We start from the raw sequence: 23,687 nt of genomic DNA, 5'->3' as shown, positions 1-23,687 counted from the left end.
TGATTGTTAGTAACTTTTTATTGTTTTACCACAAAGTACAGATAAAAACATCCACAGCATATTCTCTCACCTTAATGGCCCAAACGGAGGAGGATGTGAGGAGGCAGTGATACGAGACCAAATCAAGTACATGTTCCTGCGTGCTAGTAGAAGATCTAAAGTCGGCAACTTCTACCAAACTTGATGGCATTTCTTTTTTGTGTAGATACTGCAGTGTGTATTGCTTTTGTAACAGAGTGACACATTCATTCACAAGCAGGCCTAGTAATGAATGCAGATACAGTACAACATGGCTCTTTTGGGTTTATTTTTTACTGTCTTTTTTTTCCTCCTCTTTTTTTTTTTCTTTGTTGCAAGCCTGAGTCGATACAACACAATCCACACATATGACTCAAAGATACAGTATTTACAGATCAGGTTTATATAGAGAGGAAGACATATTAGAAAGGAGAACACTTTAAAAGTTTGGATTTTACCGGAAAAGAAACAGTCACAACCAGTAAGAAGTAAAATATACGCAGGATCAAAATCGTCTCCCAGGTTTGTCGTGATCATAGCTCCCTTTCTTATAATAATCAATACTTTGACTAGGGCCTCATTTTCTCAAATAGTCCGTGGCTCATCTGTGATTTCAGGTTTGTCTGCTACATCTGAGTTAATGCAACAATTACTCTCAAAATAAATGCTTTTCTGGATCTGATTTACTTTAATCACATTCTTATAGTGCTTTGCCCTCACAATCCATCCACTTTATCTTTGTTTTTACTGGAGCATTTAAACACTTCTGACAGCATCGCCCACCAGCATAACATTCATAAAATGCACTTCAGCCCACCAAACAGCACTTGTTCTATTACAGTTTTAAACTTGCTGCTCAATCTGGCATCCTACAGCAAAAACAGTGAGCTGCTTCTACAGCAATCTTTGGTGAAGTGAAAAGAAGGAATACCCAGCAAACCAGTTCTAACGGTGGAAACTGTATTAAAACCAGTAAACAAACACGTTCTGAGTGTTTGGTGTAGGGGGGATAATGCACGCCCAGAGTGAGTGATGCTATGAAAACTCAAAGACAGCGGTTGGTAGAAGTGTAGCGTGGTTACGCAGTGTTGTAACCAAGAAAACCTCAGAAACAAAACATTTAATTCCTGCATTGAAACTCAGCAGCAACCTGGTCTGTGAACATTTCAGCCTCCAGCTGTTCGGTGCTTGTTAAACAGTGCTGTCCGTACTTCACCTGAAGACTGAGCATTAGAGATAACATTACACACAAACAGACAAACAGACTGTAATACTGATTGTGAAGAAGTTGCTTACTGTTGGGCTGTTTGTCAATAAGCAAGGAAACATGAACTCTCTGAGCGTTGGCTGTTTGTCACATGTCATCCTATTCTCTCCTGATGTTTTCTTTCACTCCCTATAGGGTCAAACTATCAGATAAAGGCAAAATACCATCAAAATGATTGAACAAAACACAATTTTTTGCATCCTCCAAACCCATTCCATCATGTTTTAGGGAATGGTGAATGTTTGAATGATTAATGGTACAGGGAATTTTGATATTTGATAAAGTAGCTGGGACTATCCCAACAGCCATCAGGGAGATGAACCTTAACGCTTAGCATCACCTGCAGGATTTTCTCTGCCCGGTGTAAAATACTGTAATATCAATATGTACCATTGTTAGCAAGCACAACTGTTGCACAAAAAGCTTTTCAGATATCCTTAAATTTGTACATTTTCTGTTAAAGACAGCAGGAGCAATAACATCGTGAGGCTGTTGGGACAAAAGCATCAATGTCAATTACGATGTTATTGCTCATCAGGAGTAAAATAAAATAAAGATTCGAGCCTTCTGCAAGCTCATATCTTTATTTTATTTTGAAAATCTCTTGATGTCAGCTTTGCTACAGTCGTTGTTTGGCTTAAAATAACATTTATGATGCAGCACAAGTTTCTCCCGCAAGGGCCTTCTTCTAATATTAGAAAATGCTTCACTTTGTTGGCAGCAGTGCAGGAAATCACCCTGAGTGGATTTGGAGGATGACAAACACATTGGTATATTCTCTGACTTGTAATTCAGACTCAAACTGTATTTTTCTAAGCAGGAAGTTTGAATTTCGGACGTCTCTGGAGGGCAGCGTGAGACCAAACCGACAGGGAAATGAAACGACTCGCGGAGGAGCTGCCGAGGGTGCAAACAATTCCACACATCATCCAAACAAACCCAACAACATAGACCTCTTATATTTGATACTATCCTCATAGAACTTCATACCTTTTAAATTCATTTCAAGAAATGCATACCTGTAGATATTATATATATTGCACAACATTTATATGTACATTTGAAATAAATATAATTAAATAAAATGTGTCTCTTCATTTTTTGCTATTTTTTACTCTATCTTGTTCATGTTTTCCCCACCCGGTGTTGAAAGAATAAACGGGGTACCAGAATACAAAAACATAAAAAAAAGGTCAAAAGAAAAGGCTCAGATGAACAATGAAATGCTAATACCTGCAGTATCCATGTTTAGATACCAGGTGAGACAACAAATGAAACACAGATCCATGGATGTTTGATTCTGTGTGCATCCAGAATCTAAAAAGAAACGTCACACATCAGTACGGAGCAGATTTCAGCTGGATCATCCCTCCCACTCTCCGAGGCTGACGTCTTTCCAAGACATTTGACTGACATGAAACAAAGTACTGTAAACATCGGAAGGATTTAAATGGCACTCTGAGGACGGACGCCGTCAAATCCTTCTTGTAAAAACCACACTGAGGAACAGGGAGACAACAGAAGATGGTTGCAAAGAACCTGGTTTGCAAAGAGTCTGAAACACTCTGCTTTGATTGAGCTTGGCATTAGACCAACACCTGAGGAACCAGACGTCTATTACTGGTCCACTAGCATCTCAGAGCATTTCAGACACTTTTCAACCTGGTTCTTGTGCCCCTCATCCAATGATCGTTACAGAAAGAAGCAGGAAAGTGAGTGAAAAGGGTGATGGGAGTATTTGAACCGAAGCCCCCGGGGTCCAGCTGAAGGAGGACAAGGAGGAGGAGGGAGAAAAAAGGGTTTTGGGGGGTTGGAGTAGTCAGCTTTAACATGCACAGTCCTGGTGAGGAGGAGCAGGCTGCTCTGTCAGCTGGGGCCCCTGTTTGGCCCCTGTGACGGCGGGATCTCCGGCGTCCAGGCTCTCGGACATCTTTTCACAGATGATGTCGACCAGGCGCTCGAAGGTCTGCTTTACGTTGATGTTGTCCTTGGCGCTGGCCTCGAAGAACTCGAAACCTGGAGAGGAAACAGGGTGTTGGAGCGGGTCAGAGAGGTTTAATGAGGACGTGGTCATCAGTGCAACTGCATAGTGTAGTGGTGAAGATGTTACTTTAAACACGGTAGCAGATTGTTCTCTAGGTCAGTACACAGTGAAATATCTTGATAGCTATTAGGTGGATTTTTTTAATTCATGGTTCCAAAAATGTTAATCTTAAAGGAGCAGTGTGTAGGATCTGGCGTTATGAAGCGGTGAGGTTGCAGACTGCAACCAACTGAAGCTGTAATGAATGTAATGTAATGTAATGTAATGTAATGACTTTCTGCCTGTCCATTGGTTCGCTTCAGGTCAGTGTACCTAACAATGAGTCATAGATATGAAGTGTGCATTTGTGTGAACTCACCGAGGTGTTCAGACAGCTGCCGGCCTCTATCTCCGCCCACCACTCTCTCGTCGTCCATGTCGCACTTGTTTCCTACCAGCAGCACCTGGGCGTTATCCCACGAGTACGTCTTAATCTGAGTCGACCTGGGAACCAACACACCCAGCAGTCAGAGACGAAACTCAGTGACTGAGTTATTCCTCTCACATGTTTTCTCTCAGTGTGTAACATCCTGAAAAATTTAACTTTTATTTCACATCTAAAATCAGAATTCGATAGCAAGCAACTTTTACCCTATTGTCGTTATTTTGGCACAGTGTGTGTTTACTGGCCAGGAGTCCTGATCAGCCATATCACCAGATTTCATTGGTGAAAATGCTATTTTAGACTCTTAGACTTTAAGTGGACTGTAGATAGAAAGCAAGAGCTATCTACAGTAAAAGGACGAAGAAGCAGTGAAAATAAAAGCCAGACTTTGACATAGTAGAGTAGGTCAAAATGAAATCAGGATAAGCTTCAAAAGACTTTTACTTTAAGGACAAATGAAATTACACACAGAGCCAAAGTCCCGACTGGAGACAAAAATAATACAAACAGAAACCTGAACCGGATCATGTGCTCTGTTGATCAATCTCTACATCTATTTCCAGACTACTTATCTAGATACCACTTGATCCATCCTGCACACAGCTCTCCGTCTCACAGGTGAAGCTCCGAGGTGTCAGTTTACACTCTATTCATGTGACAATCACGTACCAGTCCTGGACGGCGTTGAAGGACTCCTCGTTAGTGATGTCGTACATGAGGATGAAGCCCATGGCTCCTCGGTAGTAGGCCGTGGTGATGGTGCGGTAACGCTCCTGACCCGCCGTGTCCTGGAAAAAAAACAAAAACAGCAGCAGTTAGTTTTACTCTCAAAATTTCCCAGAATGCATTTCACAATCACGTCTGACAGATACAGTTACTAAATGAACATCATGCTGTATTGAAGAAGGCTTGAAACTAGCGATTGAGACCATAAACTCATGTTTACAATGTTTACTGAGGTAATAAATCAGGTGAGAAGTAGGTTCATTTTCTCATAGACTTCTATGCAATCAGACTTATTTTTGCAACCAGAGGAGTCGCCCCCTGCTGGCTGTTAGAAAGAATGCAAGTTTAAGGCACTTCAGCATTGGCTTCACTTCTCAGACCTGGATTTCGCCCACTGGCCCCAGTACAGCCAGCTTATTAAAAGGCCTCTCATGGTTTTTAAAATCTTCATCAACTCCTCCTCTTGTCTTTATTGTCTTTGCGAGCTTTACCAGACAGTGATCCTGCATCCTCCCTCGCTCTCTCTCTGCTTGGCCACAACCCCAGGTGAGATTGAATGTCAGTGTTAAGTCCTAATGAATGCTCTGGGAATTAAAGCCCGGCGTGTTTCAGATACCCAACCGAGCAGCTTCTGGTCCAACAGCATCACTCTGCTGTCAGTGTGGAGATCAGCAGAGCAAAACACTGAGACTGACGTGTACGGCAAAGTAACCAGCTTCAATCACTGCCTATAGGCAGATTTTTGGTGTACCTCGACAGTACAGTCTCTGGCAAACAGAGTCTATAGATGTGTGCACAAATACACACAAAAACAAAACATACACAGATGCACTTCTTAGCTTTTATGTTAATTTCTTGGACTCATTGACGTATATTCACTCAGTCATTCTGAGGTCACAAGAATATTATATGACGTCTATTTTTAGAGCGCTGTAGCTCTGACGTTTCCATACTGTTGGTTGTAATGTTCTGCGACTACAGTTGATGTCCTGCTCATCCACTCAGCGTGCTGCAGGCTGCTCATGATGAGAGCAGCAGCTCTATTTACCTACAATGTCAGTGTAGGTAGCACTGAGTGGTGTTACATAACGAACACATTGGAGTACTCATCTTTGTCTTCACCATGAGGTTACACGCATCCCTAGACCTCTCTGTGTTGTAGCTACACATTACATTCCCTCTAGATTTTTTTTGTGAACTCAAAACCTTAAAGTTCAAACTGCGCCTATGTGCCCTGTCCCAATCAGGTTCACCTGTCCCTCATTAGTCGTACACTCATCTCACCTCCTGCTCACCTGTTCTCACTTCCCCAGTTAATCAGTCACTATTCATACCACCTCTGTTCCTTTGTTCTTTAAGGGTTCGTCTTACGTTGTATGAAGTTTTGTTTGCCTGTATCTACCAGCTGTACCTGCCTGCCTTTTGTATCTGGAGACTTTTGTTCTATTAAAATATCTACGTTGGATCTTCCCGTCTCCGCATTTGGGTTCTTCCTGCCTGTTCTGCTTCCTGCACTCTGAGTTAATTAAAAAAACAGAAAACACCACTGTTTCAAGTGTGATAATATGACGTGCTGTATAAGTACACATCACACGTCTGCATAAATCTATAGAAATGGGATTAACTGCACACTGTGAAATAAATCTATATACTGTATGTTGACTTTTGAGCTCAAACCATTTTCATCTTTACTCAACTGAGAGAGCTGCTGAGAGATGGGGGTCGGGGATTGTGTGTGTGTGTGCGTGTGTGTAGGGAAGGGAGGGGGATATCTACATGGGTGAGATGTGTAGTAGTGGGGGAGGGGAGAGCAGCACCCAGTCATCCTTCTCTCGTGCTCTGATTGGCCGATGGTGTCTCCCTTACCAGAGGCAAGACCTGGCAAAGGCTGACAACAGAGACAGCTCTACACACACACACACACACATATATACACACAAACGCACTGTTCTGCTCTCCATCACAGCTCTGTCTGCTGCAGAACGTGTAGTAAAGGTGGAGATGCTGTTATGATCTAGTGATTCCTCAGGGAGCCGGTCTTTATGCTGCTCTAGATTGTGTTTACTGCTGAGCCCTCAGGAGACAACACATTTCTGATGCAACAAACACCGCCCTGTTTGTTCCTCCACATCAATGTCACTAGATGTGTTTTGGTCACTACTTCTATTGAATTTTACTATATTCTATCGGGGTGTGAATCACCAGAGGCCTCACGATACGATATAATCACAATACTTAAGTCCCGATAATCTTATTGCGATTTTGAACATTTTGAGATTTGTATTACGATAAGATATATTGCGATTTATTACTTTTTCTCAACTGTAAATTATGCAGTTTGTCAACATCTGTTTTATCTAAAAATATACAGTTTTCTCTCTGTTCATCTCAGAGTTTTCAGTCACACATCTTGAGGTCAGAGGTCAAGGGACCCCTTTGAAAATGGCCATGCCAGGTTTTCCTCACCAAAATGTAGCGCAACTTTGGAGCATTATTTAATGTTCTTCCTGACAAGCTAACTTGACATGGTTGGTGCCAATTGATTCCCTAGATTTTCTAGTTTAGCTTTAAGACTGAGCCCGCTACAACCTCTGAAAGACAGAATAGTGGCCATGCCCACCGTTGGATTGTTAAGAGGTTAATAGTTTAATAAAAGATCGATACTTGACGTCCGTGTATCTATACAATATTGCCACACAAAATATTGCGATACTATGCTGTATCAATTTGTTCCCCACCCCTACTCATATTCCTCTCATCCGACGGTCAGCTGGACGAGCATAATACAACTGCACCACAGGACAGTGTTTCACAGCTGCTCCATTGAACATGTTGTAAATATCTTGTGAAATGTTATTTGCTGTATTATCAAAAGAAAACATAGCTAACATTCAGGTTTTGTTTCAAGTGAGTAGCACGAGGATCATCTTTCTCACAGGTGTCTAGCTCACCTTCTAGTCCTGCTTTTTGAAACAGCCTTGTAGAGCTGGTGCCGCTACGCTCAAAACAAAGTTGTACAACATGTCGTCCGACCACCAAATGCAAAAGTGTTTATAGACAGATATAGTTGTGTAAAGGTGTGAAGGAGGCGGGGTTTCAGATGTTCAACCATCCAACATGCACTTCGGTTGTAGCGTACTGATGCCCGGGGACTTAACAAGTCACTTTGTGTTTGTATAGGCTCTGCCTGTGCAGCCATAACAGCGTAGAAAACCTCTGACAACTTCAGCAAATCTATCCTCAAACTGATTCATCTTAGAAATACACGGAGGAAAGAAAAGACAAATGCACTGTGAACATGGTGGAAGCACAGCAAAAACTTGTAGTTAGTCATGGGACACTGTTGACCAGCTGCAGGTGATGGTTTAATGGGGGAAAGTGAAGACAGTTTGGTCAACAAGCTTGTGACAGTGAAGAAAATCATTCAACTTCAGCCCCAAATTGACATACATGTAAATTATAGATCTTAGTTAAACTTACTCCCCTTTCAGGAAACTCGACACATGTCTAGATGTCTTACCCAGATCTGTAGTTTGATCCTCTTGTCATTCCTGTAGATGGTCTTCACCTTGAAGTCGATGCCCACCGTGCTGACAAAGGCCGGCGTGAAGGAGTCGTCGGCGTAGCGGAACAAGAAGGAGGTTTTGCCCACACTGCTGTTGCCAATGATGAGGATCTTGAACATGTAGTCAAAGTTTTGGTCCGAAGACTCCTTCTGCCCGTAGGTCGCTGTTGCTGAGGCCATCTGTGGACAGAGAGGAAGGAGAAACACAAAACTTTAATCAAACGACCTCTGCATGTGGCAGTCATAGCCATAGATGAATTACATAGATCTTACTGCTGAGTTTTCTGCTGAGAAAGCCAAAATAATGACTTTCATGTAATCCATCCTATTGAGCTCATGGTGAGTCCATCACATTTATTTCAATTACACAACATTAAAGGATTTCCCATAGTGCTGCCATATTAAAATGTGCCAACAAGACGTTCTTTAACATTCTTTTGTGTAATGTTGTTTAAAAGTAGTGCATAATTGCATAATCCACTCCTATAACAGTCTTGGTATCTGAGGTATTGAAGGGACATTTGAAGGAAAAAACATATATAAATATTCAGTAGATTTAGATAAAAATGTAACTCAATAAAAACATTCAAAAATATGTCACTAGAAAGGCAAGAATGCCAAGGCAAGTTAGCTCATCTGATGAAGCTTAAGGGAAAACTACATCTATGATGCAGATAATGAAAAAATGCAGAGCAGAGGTGCAACAATTAGTTGATTAGTCAACAAGTTTGATCATTGGTTAAAGGTGTTAAACGCGAGATTGGGAGCATTTCTATTGCCTCTCAACAGCTCTCAACATGGCGACGGCGAGCCGCGGCTCACAGCTAACGGCGCTAACAGTGAAAACAACGGAAGTGCTGACAGAGCCAACAATGTTAACCTGACGGGGAACCGGAGGGTGGGTGTGCAGTGCAGAGCGGCGGCCGTGAGCTAGCCAGTTTGTGCATGCTCACATGCACAAAAAGGATGCACGGCCAGCCTGGCGATGTCAACAAAGCACGGAGAAGCTCGGATTACATCACACACAGAGGGAGAGTGACTTCATTCTCTGCTCAGGTAGACATTACTCCTCTTTATCTTTACATAGCAAATAGTTGTTTGCTGTTATATTAATGCTCTGGATATCATATAGAGTACCTGTGGGAAATTATAACGAATGTTTTTCATAACATTTTATAAACAAAACAGCTAATTGAGGAAGTAATCGGCAGGATGATACAGGACTCTTGCTGATTTAGATGCAGATACGGTATGGATTAGTTTATATTCCTTAGTGATGGGGAATGGACCACAAACTGGGGGCGGACATACGCAGTAGAGTACCACAATCCTTCATCTGCACCTGCTGATGTAGGCGTGAACAGATAATAGGGTTTCTGCCCATTCTGAATTAATGACCGTCTCCTTTAAAGTCAAGAGCAAAAAACACACTTTAATCAAATGAAACCCAAGAAACCCTTAAAAACCAGCAGAGGTGATTTTCCATATGGAAAAGGTCGTACATTTACAAAAGATGAGATTCTGCCAGCATCTGTTAGACTCGGCGTAACAGATTATAGTGATTAACTAGTCAGGCTTAAACATTGGACATTTGCGTCATGGTAATTAATCAAACCAGCACATTGCGATGTCAGGGGAAAACAGAAAGCCCATCTGAGTTTTCTCAATTTGGCAAAAAGGTTGGAGGCAAATGGCTCAATCAGTCACAATCAGTCAGGGATGTGTGAGGAATAACTCACTGCACAAGCAGCTGCAAGTCGAAGTCAGTCTGGAGTTTGATAATCACCAGCTGGACTTGTGTTTTAACATCAACAGCTCTGTGACCATACCATCAACTACTGTCATAAGAGGATCATTTTAGGGTCAGGTCAGGTCATGCTTACAGCTCAAGTTACAGTCGAGGAAAGAAGTAGCCCGACATCTACACCAACGATGACACCACTAACAAGTGATTATATGACAGTGGCCTGCACGCTCACAATCTACTATGGCAGGTATTTAAGTCATCTTGAAATCTGGGCTAGCCAAGATGAAGAAAATATCATCCATCCATTATCTGTAACCACTTATCCCATTCAGGGTTGCGGGGCTAGAGCCGATCCCAGCTGACATTGTGCGAAGACCCAATGAGATAGACAACCATTCACACATACGGGCAATTTAGAGTCAACAATTAAGCTAAGCCGCATGTCTTTGGACTGTGGGAGGAAGCTGGAGAACCCGGAGTAAACCCACGCTAACACGCTAGAACATGCAAACTCCACACATTTGAACCTGCAAACCTCTTGCTTTGAGGCAACAGTGCTAACCACTGCACCACCGTGCCGCCCAGAATAACATTGCTTGACATAACAAAGATTCACCATAACTGTCTGAATGTGACGCAGATACATTAATGTCCCAAGCCCTGAACTGGCTCGTGGCGTAAACATGCTTCTCCAGGCTGCATGTAGGCAAACATGTACAGATGTTGTTCTTTTATCCTTGTATGTACAATTTATGTAACGTTCACAATTAAAGATTTTTTTTGGGCATTTTCACCTTTATTTGACAGAGTAGAGAGGGTAGAAATATCACTCTAGAGTGGAAGGGTATGACATGCAACAAAGCTGGACAATCCTGGCGTGAAGTGGGTGTGAATGTCAGCAAGTTACAGTAATAATGGTAAAAAAACGTCAGCTACATGACTGACAACATTTGCTGGTGTGTCACCACGCTTGCTACCAGTGGGCTACAAGAGTTCAGGGCCACAAGGGGCTAAAAGGATTCAGGAAACCTCTTGGACTCTTGAGAGCACAATGACTGGAGCCCACAGGCCTCCGAGTCGCTGCTCTATATTTAGACCGTTATCTCCACTCGGCTGCAGTGGAACACGAGAACTCTCAGGGAATAAAGCACAAACAAAACAACTGCACCCTCATCAGAGCTCCGGCCTCTCGGTTTACACGAAGGAACACAGAGATGCTTGTTAAATAATGAAGAAGCATCGACCCTTCCTCAACACATTGATGTTTTCTTATTATGCAAAGAGGCTGAGGAGGTGGTTAGAGATGTAAGTTAAAGCATCACCAAACCTGCTACACGCAGCATCACTGGAAGTGGGGTTCAAACAGGAAGATGAAGTGAAACAGAAAAATGAAACCAGAAATAAAACAAACATTATTTTGATCATTTCTGGTCTAATTTACGATTTTTGGAGAACATCTGACAGCGCAGCAGCACAGTTGTCACTTTCTATTTGGTTGACGACAAGTTCTGATATGAGTTTTAATCCAGAATACATAAAGATGACATCTGGAAAATAAAACACCCCTTCAGAGTAAATGTGCATGGGCATGAAATCAACTTTAATCAATTATTTGCAATGATTAATACAATTCTAAAATAGTAATAGTCAAGTTAAACTACATTAGGTCTTTAAATACTCTGCTTAGTTTTTAAAAATCAAGTTCAAATATTGACTGAATTTCTGAACATATTTGCTCAATTGAAACCTACTCAGTCTTGGGAGAGTTGGAACTCAAAAGGGAAGTTGCCATATGGGATTATGCTTGAATTTAATCAATAAATGTAGTAATTTATCAGTGAAAAAAAAGTTTAGCTTTTGTGTTGTCTGCAAACAAATCAGTATATTTATATATTTATTTATTATATATTTTATATATAAAACAACCCAAGTTACTGGCGGGGATTGACTGTGAGAAGAAAATGTTTTATTCCAACCCTGTCTCACGGGAAGGTGTATAAATAGCACAACAAGGACGTTCCGTGTGTCATGAGGACACATATTAAGCTTTTCGTGTGTCATTTGTACGCCGCGCAACAAAACCACAGTAACATCCACAGTTAGGTTTAGGCAACAAAACCACTTAGTTTTAGGAAAAATGTCATGGTTGGGCTTAAAATATGTACATAAACTGAGTAAAATATGTACTTAAACTACTTAACATAAGTACGAAATACACGTCACAAACTTCACCAAAAAATGTGACAAACGTCACTATTGTAACTTACAGAACAAAACACAGGTCTCCAGGTTAAAAGTCCTGTGTTTGTTGGACCATCCACCTCCTCCTCCGCCCACCATAAGCAGTCTTTCTCACTTTTTATTCTACATCACTAGCTCTGATTTGCATGGATGCCTTTTACATTACAGTCAGTACAGACTACATGGCATACAAATGACACACCAAAAGCAAGAAAGGCGTTCTCATTGCACTCTAAATGCCTTGTGCATTATCGTGGCATTCATATGCCTTTTCGGGCGAATGGGTTATGTATTCTTAAGTTGAACATTTGTACCTCAGTGTCATTTGAAAAACCTTCTGGCCTGATGCACGTCATATAGAATAAACCCAAAAAGGCTTGAAATGATGTGCAGTGTGTCTCAGCATAACACACAATCAGAAAGTATTAGGACAGTTTGATGATGTTTTCATTGTTTGTTTCTCTTTCAGCACGCTGCATTTGTATTTTTAGGCAGCCTTCATTTCTATTTAAATATTAATTGAACAGTTCCTACACTGTTCATCAGAGGTAGACGTAAACAACTTCAAATCAGCTGTGACTCAGCGTTTTAACCCGGCTGAACTTGAGTAGCATCCAATCAAGTCGAATGAAAATGTGAAATGTGGTGCGCTGCAGTGGAGTGAACTGCAGTGTGACTCACTGAGGGGGAGAGCGTAATCCACAGCCACCACGGGAAATGAGAACAAACAAAGAGGTTGAAGGAGACCTATACAGTATGTTGACAAGCAAAGATCCTCTCTGAATCAACTGGCCCACGGGAGATACTGCCATCCCACAATTCATTGATCCAACAGCGCTCAAAGGACGACACAGATACAAACTAATGTCACGGCATTGTGCAGTCTAGTGTGAGTCTTTGGATTCTCTTAGCAGACATATTGAAGAAATGTGATCTAATGCTCATATTTAGCTATTTATGTGTTTAACTGGTCTGAACATAAAAAGGAAAAACAGAGAAGAACTGGAGTTGATGTCTGAGATCAGCTGCATGTCAGTCATGTGTGCAGGTATTTATAATCAATAAGCATATGAGGTGTGTATGCTATATAGTGTTTCTGTGACTTTTATTTTCTATATGGACAGTTGGAAGACTGGCCCTGAGCTAAAAGAGACCTCAAAAATGTGACTTTTGTTTACATGCCCTGGTTGGCTTGTTATAGAGGATTACAATGTGTAACACTGATGTTTCCATCCACTGCCGTTACTTACACAGGTACAGTATTAGGAATCGATTGCACCGAGATAAACAGTTGGTGTTGCTAATTCTCCAGGTAGGAGGCATTGAACCACTTCAGAACAGAAGCACCAGTCAATCCTCAAAAGAACAAAAATGATGTGGTTTAGTTGTTGGTGTGTGGGGGGAGGGCAGTAGCCACTCAGCTAGGGGGCTGGTGAGGTTAATTATCTCTGAGGAGGGGCAGCTGTGGAGCCTAATTATCCACAATGAGAATCAGGTGTGTGAAGCTTGTATCTACGCCTGGTTCCCAGTGTTCAGATGCTGACTCACTGTCTCATTGTGACAGCTTCATTCTGTTGCTTGTTCTAGCTGTGTATCGGCACAAGTTATCACGTGAACCTATCTGCATGATTTGCTCACCGTTTTCGGTTTGCTCTTCGAGCTTAGTTGCAAGGCCCTGACACACCAAGCCGACGGTCGGCCGTCTGACAGTTTTTTTCATTGTGTCCCGCACCGCCGGCTCTAGTCTAGTCTGGTCTACCATTTTAAATCGGCATTGGAGACCGTTGGGCAGAGATATCACTCTGATTGGCTGTTCAGCTTTCACGAATCAGTGCACAAAAAGAGAAATGTACGTAAAGAAAGCAAGCCAACGACTAAAGTAAACAGGAAAAACACAGAAGGCTCTTCTCATTTTTCATCTTCATCTCATCTGATCATCTATATTTTCACAGCGACATGGTCATCTGGAATGAAGCTAAGTGGTGAGTGAGAGTGGTATGAAAATGGTCGGCAAACGCAGCTTTGTTTCATGTACGTATCATAACAACGGCTTGTATATCCACCGTCCTCGGTTTTCCAGTTTCCCCTTTTGAATGATGAATACAGACTACCGCCACCTGCTGGTCTGGGGAGTTATTTCATCTCACGCAGGTGCAGAGCGTCCGTGCTAACTGGCCGTTGGCTGTCGTCTTAGCTCAGTTCGAGTGCAACTTGCCGGCCAAAACAAAGGCTATATGAGGCCACGCAACAGGCGCCCTTCGTCGCTGCTATTTCTCTGATGTCGGGTTGGTGTGTCCCCACACCCCTCTGCTGCCTTTGTCTTTTTCTTTAGTCAACTTTCCCAGAGAGTTTATCCTCTAGTCAGCTGCTCAGCATTGGTGTTTTAGTTTACTATCTGAGACCACTAATCTAAATATCTTAGTGAGGGTAGGGAGCCTTTCTGTTTTGGGCTCATTTTTATTATTTTGCTGTTTCCCTTCTCCCCTTCAGTCGTTTGCAGTTTTTGTGGTTATCCTTCTGGGGCTAACTCTAAGATTCCGCAACTGCATCCCACTCCCTGTTTACCTGACAAATGGAAATATGGCATTTATGTTTGTTTCATTTGTTTAATCTGCAGAAGATTGCAGTTTGCACTTTGTTGCATTTTGTTTTTATCGATACATCAACTTTTTCTCCTGTAAATCGATTTTGCTAAATTTGAACTCTTTTTTACATTTCTTCTCAGGTTTTATAATGCGCAAATTGAAAAAGCACATAAAAACAGGTGGATAGAAACACTTATCAACACATCTGATCAAAATGCCACATGGCAAGATTTTAAATACACGCAAACATTTCACAAAAATATACCAAAAATACAGAATGTTAACGTTGGACTAAAATACCTCAGAAGACTATTTGTCACCGTGAACCAAAACAAATTGTATCTAAAAATGAGACTTTTTCTCTGGCTCCGACTAAAAAAACCTACTGGAAGTGAGATCACACTTGATCACAGTCGGGCTTTGGTGTTCGGTTTCGTCTTAGGCCTGCCTTATTAAAAATGTATCTGCTCGTGTTACGGTTGCACCAAAGTGTCTACTCAGCTTGGCAGATATTTCAGCCCGTGTGCTTTTCATCGACGATTTTTTTTTTTAGCTGAGTCAGCGGTGTTGCAGTTATAGCACATCAGGCAATAAGCTCACTCAGAAATAGACATTCAAGCCAAGGTCTTACAGTCAGTAAACTTTTTGATTATCTTTGCTTGCTGTCCTCCAAAAGTTTTCCACCGCTGCCCTTCAAACCATTCTCTCTTCTTTCCTCACTTTTCTCTATACAAAACATATTTCCCTCAGATTATTATTCACCACTTAATGAATATTTGCTGCGTCTGTCGAGGTGCTGCAGCGTGATCTGACCCTCTGCCTCTTTCCTAATGTTTTCTTAAAAATGCTGGGTACCTTAAACGTGAATTCATCCAGCTTGTTCTGGACTAAAGCGCTGGTTTAAATACCTAAAATAAAGCATGTGACAGTTATTAATAGTTGCAATTAGAGGAGGTTAACAATTAGCAGCCAAAGTGTGAAGTCTGGATCTTGTCAAACACTATCAGAGACTTTTGTTGGCTGTTGAGTGTCTGCTGTTATGTGACGATGTGTTGAGATTACCGCAGCCTTTCCTCTACGTCTCCGAGATTAGCTGTGGAGAAGAGAGTTGGCTCAACCTTCACTAAACACTAATTTGATACAGAAGCTTACAGACTGCAGGCCTCTGCGCTTAATCTCAAAGTAATTAACGAATTCTCATTATGCAAATGTCTTTCAGCCTGCAGGACGTTGCTGCTGCTTCCATTTGGCCTCGATAGTAAACCGCCTGTGAACAAAGCTACAAGTCCGGTGTGCTGGACCGTGAGGGCTGCCGTAACACAGGGGCTTGTTACGACTTATGATTTAGAGAAATGGTGAGCTGTATGGACTATACATAACATTTATGGGACACTTGGAGCTACGAAGCCCTGTTTCAAGGGCTGCAACTAACAATGTATTTCATCATCGATTCATCTATGAATCGTTTTGCCTGAAAAATGGGGTGACGTCTTCAGATGTCTTGTTTTGTCTGACCAACAGTCCAAAACCCAAGGATATTAAGTTGGCAATGATATAAAACAGAATAAAGCTGCAACGATTAATTGATTAGTTGTCAACCATTGTATTAATTGCCAACTATTTTGATAATTGATTAATCGGTTTGAGTATTTTCAAAGAAAAAAATTATCTGATTTCCATCCATCCATTATCTGTAACCGCTTATCCTATTCAGGGTCACGACAGGGCTGGAGCCGATCCCAGCTGACATCGGGCGAAGGCGTAGTCGCCAGACTATCAAAGGGCTGACACATGGAGACAGACAACCATTCACGCTCACATTCACGGGCAACTTCGAGTCAACAATCAACCTAACCTGTATGTCTTTGGACAGTGGGAGGAAGCCCACGCTAACACGGGGAGAACATGCAAGCTCCACGAGGTTTGAACCTGTGACCCTCTTGCTGTGAGGCAACAGTGCTAACCACTGCACCACCGTGCCACCTGTTTTTATATCATATTTGCTATAATAGGTGCTAAACGCAAGATTGGGAGCATTTCTATTGCCTCCACACAGCTCTCAACATGGCGACGACTGAGCCACATTACTCCTATATATCTTAACATAACAAATATTTGTTTGATGCTATATTAATGCTCTGGATATCATATAGAGAACCGTTAAAGATTGCTTTTTAAAAAGCTATTTTACATATAATGATAGAAAGCCCTGAAATTATGACAACACTGTGGAGATCTGCTTTGCTCAAGAGCACATTATCAGTAGTTACACCTTCGAGCCATCCTCTCTAACCAAGTGTTAACTGTTTTTCTTTAATCCTAATTCAGTCATGACTTGAGTTTCTGTGCTGGACGATGACATCATCAAGCTCGCCTCTAAACCTGTCACCTAAAGGAGATTGACGTCCTCCAGGAGCTGGATTGATCCACGGCTAAGTGCTGCTAGTCACGTCCTCCTGAATTAAAGACAGTTACTGAGGAACCTGCTGAGACGACCGACGGAGGTGTCTTCACCTGCACGAGGTAACGAAAACACTCAGAGACCAAAAAACATATTGGAGTTTCACATTTTCTGAGATGGGGATAACCTGATTGGTTTAATTTAAAGTTTGCACAATCTGTTGAAGTTATAAACTGCTTGCTGTGGTGGAAAGTAGATTTACTAATATTACTTTCACTATCACTGAAGCACAATTTTGAGGTGCTTGTACTTTACTTGAGTAATTCCATTTTCTGCTACTTTATACTTCTACTCTACTACATTTCAGAGGCAAATATTGTAATGCAAAATATAATCAACAAATAGATTTATTTATATAAATAAAGCAATTAAAATTAGCTCCACCTTTGTGATACATGAACACATGAATGCATCAATACTATTAAAACTATTTTGAATGCATGACTTTTACTACTTGTAACAGAGTATTTCTACTACAATATTATAGTATTGCTACTTAGATCTGAGTACTTCTTCCACCACTTTCATGTGCCAAAAGACCAAATCTATTTTGTATTTACAATCAAAAGCACCATTCATGGTACTTTCCACCAACCAACCCCATAAAACTGATGACCCATTTGAAAATGGCAATGCCAGTTTTTCCTCGCCAAAATTTAGCGTAAGTTTGGAGCATTATTTAACCTCCTTTGCGACGAGTGACAAGCTTGTATGACGTGTTTGGTACCAATATATTCCTGAGGTTTTCTAGATTCATATGATGCCAGTATCTTCACTCTAGCTTTAAAACTGAGCCAGCTACAACCTCAGAAAGACTGATTGCCTTAATGCGTTAAAGAAATTAGTGGCCTTAAAACAAACAGTCCTAATATGAATACACAAAATAACAATCCAATAATATGATATAACACTGTTTTATTTGCCATTCAGCATAAAGCGTACTTCCACTTTTATATGCATATTGTACTTTTACTGAAGTATTATGATTTATTTTATTTTATAGCGTGGTATTTACTACTTTAACTTTGCTACTTAGACTTAAATAAATGATTAAATACTTCTTCCACCACTGCAGATAGGCTGCAAACTCTTGTGTCAATTCACCGTTAGGAAGAAAAACTCCAACTATGAACAGACTGAGAGGGTAGAAAATGTTTTCACAGATGTAAAATGTAACATGAAAATTATGTTTTCACACCAAGAATCACAACCAGGACCACAACTAGGCTCCTGATTCGACTGTTATCAGGCCATTAAATGTGCGTTATCGGTCGCCATAAGCAGCATAGATGTGGGTCATCACGGGCCTATACTACGCCTACTATGTTTTAAAAGTGAAATTGAAACTTAAAAGCAACACGTTGTAAACTGCCTCCACCCCATATGGAGTTTCACACTGTCTTTACTACAGCGCCTGACTTCTGCTTCTGCTCTGTTCATAATTACTACGGTCGCTAGAGGTCCCCGTCATGTTTATTCCTTCTTACGGTGATCTGCCATGTGAATAGATGATAAAACCTACTATTGGGTGTAGTAGGCCCCTAATGACCCACATCTATGGTCCTTATAGCGACCAATAACGTCTATTTAATCAAGCACGATTCAAACTCAAAATATCTGACAAAATATGTGGGGATGTTGTAGTAAAACTCTTTCCATCCCAAATACTGCTGGTGTTTGCATCTTTCCTCACTGCCTGCTGTGTTGTTCTCTTTCTAAATAAATGTCAAGTATCAATGCTAAAATGCTAAAATGCTAAAAAAAAAAATATTCAGACATGTTTTCTCATCAGGGAGGAAAACTGGGAAACTACAAAGTGGACCACTGAAACACAAAATGTTCAAAAAAAAATTCTTATCATTTATCACCACATCACCAAGCCGTCATACTGTGTGTGAAACAATAACTAATAAGATGCAGTGGTTTTATGCAGCTGCTGTCCTGCTCCCAGGTTGCCTGAGAAAGCATTTTTCCCCTTTTCCTCCGATCACATGCCCCCTTTTCTAGGAAGCGTGGGGATGCAGAAGAGAGGAGGCAAGCTAAAAATAGCATCTCTTCTTCTTCTTCTTTCTTTTTCTTCTCCACAGCAAACAGAGAGCAGAGAGGGGGAGCAGCCAGGACGTGGGAGATGTTTTTGGAGTCTGCAGGTGAATCCAGGACGTTTTGGATTAAAAACCGCCTTGCATCTGTTTATAAACCGGTTTATACTTACTTCATAAATATTTGCCTTTTTCTTCCCTATGTATGTATTAAAGGAAAACTGTGTAGCATTTCGGGGATCTATTAGCAGAAATGTGATACAATATTAATAACTGTGTTTTCATTAGTGTATAATCACCTGAAACTAAGAATCGTTGTGTTTTCGTTAGTTTGTGGTCCACCATGTAGCTCTTACTTTCATTACGTTACCTGAAAACCACCGTAGTTCTCCGACACGCTTGTGAAACTGAGATAACGTGAACCGCAGAGTGTAAAACCGTGCCACCGCCAGCCGCTGTCTGACTTCTGTTGCTCCTAAAGCAACACATGCTCTTACAATGGTTCGTATGATTTCTTACAAAAAGTCCAGCAACAAAAGTCCTGCACATGTCAATTTCCGCTCCAGTCTTTTCAAAATAAAACTACTTGGTTAGGTTTAGGAAAAGATCGCGGTTTGGATTAAAATAACACCAGCAGTGGCGTAACTTAGATATGGAAGTTAGGTGACAAATAAATCAACAATGACTTCTGGTCATCCTGAGCGAAATTCAAGTGTTTTTTGACCCACCCATCATGACTTTTTCGTAGGTATAGCTACGAGCGATGTATGAGAACAGCCTGCCTAAAGTCGTGTTATTATGGTATGGATGGCCTCTGAGCGAGGCGAACAGCGTTACCATGATTTGCACTCGCTGGCTCACGCTACCACAGTCTTGGAAAGGGGGGATTAGCGGAGGGATACTCAGTTGGTTGCTTCTGCAACCACACCACTAGATGCCACCAAATCCTACTCACTGTACCTTTAAGGCTTTGTTTTTTTGTTACTTTCCACTGGTAATGACAATTATTAATATACAGTATGCTTTGATTTAGCGTTTTAAAAAACAGTTTCCATTATTAATATAGTTTTAGACTAAACACTGCTGATAGCTAATATGTTGTGCTTATATTTCATAATTTTTACGCTCTAAAACCAACAGCAGTTCCAGTTTCCCTTTCAGAGATTTTACGTTTTTCTTATGTGTGTAAAAGCCTCTGAGGCAACTTTAGGTAATCGGACAATAAAAGACTCACTTAAAAAAAGAAATTTCAGTGGCAGCAGTTCTTTAAGCTATAAAATGTCTTAATTTAGAAACCACTCGACTAATATCTGAAATGTAATAAAAGATATCGACCCAACGTCTGAATCTGATCCCGGTTGGTACTGTAGCAGTGTTTGTCACAGGCAACATGGATGAGAAACAGCAGGTGCGTCACTCTAGCCTGCAAGTCTCACTGCCTGTAACTTTACTGTCAGCAGAGGAAGTGACGATCAGATGCGACATGCAGACTGCCGGGTCACACTCAGACTCTTTCATGAAGAGAAACTTTGCAATCCATGCAGGTAAAATGAAAAATTACTTCCATGGAGAGTCCCAGACGTACAGACTACATAGCTCTCTGTATTGTACAATTATATTGATTCATTTTACTAACAAGACTGAATCAACAATTATATTATTAAACACATTTTAATACTGTAAAGCTTTGAAAATAGTATGGTGGATGAAAGCCAGTACATCCGCTGTCTGTCTCTGTCCACACACACACACACACACACACACACAAAGGCTTTCATCTATAGACTCAAAAACAAATGTTTCTGTACATGCTGCATCCATTCATGCAGCCCACATTTAAGAAACTGGGAGCATTTATATATTGTACATGTTCCTCTTGTATATATGCAGTATAACGGAGTTGCAGGAAAGTGGGACGCTGCCTAATGTGGGACATCGAAGCTCTGGTGGGTCTTCCTCAAACAGATAAAAGTCAATAAAACTATTGATATTTAACGTCTTTCTAATATGCCTAAATGCTTCAAAACTATTATAGTCTTTATTAATTATTCTTTATTTATCTATTATTATTTATAGGCTTATTGTTTGTTTGATATTGTTCAAGTCTCCATATAAGCAAAGGTTTATTGTAAGAGCAATAATAATTGTAAGTGGTAAAATTAATGATTTCACATTTAGCCTTGAGTGTTTTCTAAATTAATTAAGGTGATTTTTAGGCCTTTTAACAGACTTTTTAGTGTCCCACATTTCGGACATGACTGTCCCACATTAGCAAATCAAGATTTGTCTGAGAAAACTTGGCATTAGAGTACTGATATGTCTACCATTTCATCCTGGGGATTTCAGAGTGGTACTGGGTTTGGATTTAATGTATTGGCTTTATATCACAATATATTCCAGAAATATGAAATGCAAAAAATGTCCCACATTAGGCTAATTCACCCTAGGATGTACATATTGGGCACTCCCAATATTAACAATTTAATTTTAAATATAGGGGTCAATTTTTTGCCAGTTTCTATTTTATTTTATTATGATATTATTTAGTTTTATTCTTCCATTCCTTCCTGTATAGTGAAATGTGCTGTTTGCAGAATAAGCACACCCATACAAGTCATATGAAGGCACTGACCGAGATCTGATTGGTTCAGGACCAAATGTTTCACCCTACCACACAGGAACACAACAGTCCATATGGCTCAACATTTCATGTATTAAACTGCAATAATATTACTATAATCCTCCACATATTCGGACTGATTTGAGTCTTTGGTTCTCAGTGGTGACCTTATAGATAATTTCATTATAATAATCCTTAAAATATGATTAGAAAATGACTGATAATTGTACGTATGCGTGTCAAAAAAATCACATATGATTACTTTGGCCTAGTTTGCTCTATTTGAGGTGTTTTATATTCTATTGTCTCTGCCTCAGACCCATTTAGACGTATTTATCCTGATTTAGACCATCGGACGGTGTGAAACGCCTTTTTCCCTGCAGGACAGGCCCAGAGTCAGACCAGAGATCCACTAAACCAGCAGCAGCATTCACATCCATCCTCTCACATCACACCAACACATCTGCCTTTTATGCATCTACGAGGCTTTTAAGGGTTTCACAATGAAAACAGCCTATATGTCCTATATGTTCTTTAATCTGATATCCTTTCGTTGATATTCAAACAGAAGCAGCAAATAACCAGCAAATGGTGGATACAGTACATTTAAACATAAAACATGCATTGTCTATGCAATAGATGAATAAAAACAGAAATCTCACCTTTAAAGGTTTCTATCCAGCTGCTGCTATCCACCGCGTCCAGCTCTGCACCCGCAGAAACACCACAGTCAAGTCAAAGCAGGTGTGCAACACAACATCCGGCGAGGAATTACAGAATAAAAGTCGTCTAAAAACGAACTGTGCAAATTTAATAGCTCAAAATAAATAAAGGTAAAGGTCCTTACAGTTTATTGTTTTTTTTTTCCTCCCATCATCCTAAAAGAATAATAACAGAGCTATTCGCTCCTTGTTTCAGTGTGAGGTTGTAACATAGGCTTGCCTTATGTCATTACATATTGGAGTAATTTTTGCTAAGAATATTCCTAATTTTTTTGGGTCATTGCATCAAAAATATTAAAAATTAAAAAGGGTTCCTTTAAAATTATACTAGGGCTGTCAATAAATACAAAATATTTAATCGCGATTAATCGCATGATTGTCCATGATTAATCACAAATCAAACGCACATTTTTTATCTGTTCAAAATGTACCTTAAAGGGAGATTTGTCAAGTATTTAATACGCTCTGCAGCGTGTCTGCTCTGCTCTCTCATTTATATTTAGCCTATGTTTACAAGCCAAATAACAAGTTTTACAAATTTACAAGCCATCTATTGTTTTTTTTTGTTTTTTTAAACATAGTTTATTTCTGAATTTTGTTAATACAACTCTGACAATCCACTGCACAAACATGTTTGGGCTGATAGATATCCCACCCACCCCCCATCCCCACCCATGACAATACCCTGAGGGGATTAAAAAAGAAAGAAAAAGGTGTACAACAATAAATATAAATAAATACAATACAATACAATACAATATACAAATAAAATAAAAATAATCATAGTAAAACAAAATAAAAAATAAAATAAAATAAAATAGATAAAAAAATAAAATAAAATAAATAATCATAAATAATGATAAATTGTTAGAGGCCTAGGACAGTACACCTTATTATCTAGGGCACTAACATGCATAAAACAATTTTTTTTTTATTTTCACACTTGTAGTCTTCATCACTTGTAGTGTAAGAGCTTTTGGCTCAACGATTTTATTTTGAAAGAAAACTACATTTCCGGTCTTTCTGTAACTCTGCCATCTTTACGCACAGCCAAAAAACGTTGACGTTAATGAATGACAGGTGGGCGGGGCTTTAGAGGCCGGGGATGACTGACAGCGCGTCTGACCAATCCGGAGCCGCAGCGTCACAACTGTCCTGAAACGTTCCGCCTCTAATACTCAACCTGTCATCTATTATTGATGAGCTCCTGCCGGAGAGACTGAATTAT

At 40.4% G+C, this 23,687-nt stretch overlaps 1 protein-coding gene across 1 annotated transcript; it reads right to left on the bottom strand.

The window, feature by feature from the left end:
* On the bottom strand, positions 1–22,488 carry rab3ab (RAB3A, member RAS oncogene family, b). The gene is made up of 5 exons (XM_037770525.1): positions 22,400–22,488; positions 8,000–8,224; positions 4,423–4,541; positions 3,688–3,812; positions 1–3,301 (listed from the first exon to the last, which is right to left on the bottom strand). Exons 2-5 carry the CDS (start codon positions 8,222–8,224, stop codon positions 3,111–3,113), a joined length of 660 nt encoding a protein of 219 aa, XP_037626453.1. The 5' UTR covers positions 22,400–22,488; the 3' UTR covers positions 1–3,110.
* Between the last annotated feature and the right edge of the window lie 1,199 nt (positions 22,489–23,687).

Source organism: Sebastes umbrosus, chromosome 5 (assembly GCF_015220745.1).
Source record: "Sebastes umbrosus isolate fSebUmb1 chromosome 5, fSebUmb1.pri, whole genome shotgun sequence".
NCBI classification, from domain to species: Eukaryota; Metazoa; Chordata; class Actinopteri; order Perciformes; family Sebastidae; genus Sebastes; species Sebastes umbrosus.
The sequence above is the reverse complement of the archived record's forward strand: the minus strand, read 5'-3'. Positions and strand labels throughout refer to the sequence as shown.

Excerpts from the sequence above, each read along its gene's own strand:
- rab3ab (XM_037770525.1), bottom strand. The coding sequence starts at position 8,224 with ATGGCCTCAGCAACAGCGACCTACGGGCAGAAGGAGTCTTCGGACCAA. Across the intron at positions 4,542-7,999 it reads GGATCAAACTACAGATCTGG|GACACGGCGGGTCAGGAGCG; the intron begins GTAAGACATCTA and ends TTTTTTTTCCAG. Across the intron at positions 3,302-3,687 it reads GCAGCTGTCTGAACACCTCG|GTTTCGAGTTCTTCGAGGCC; the intron begins GTGAGTTCACAC and ends TTTCCTCTCCAG.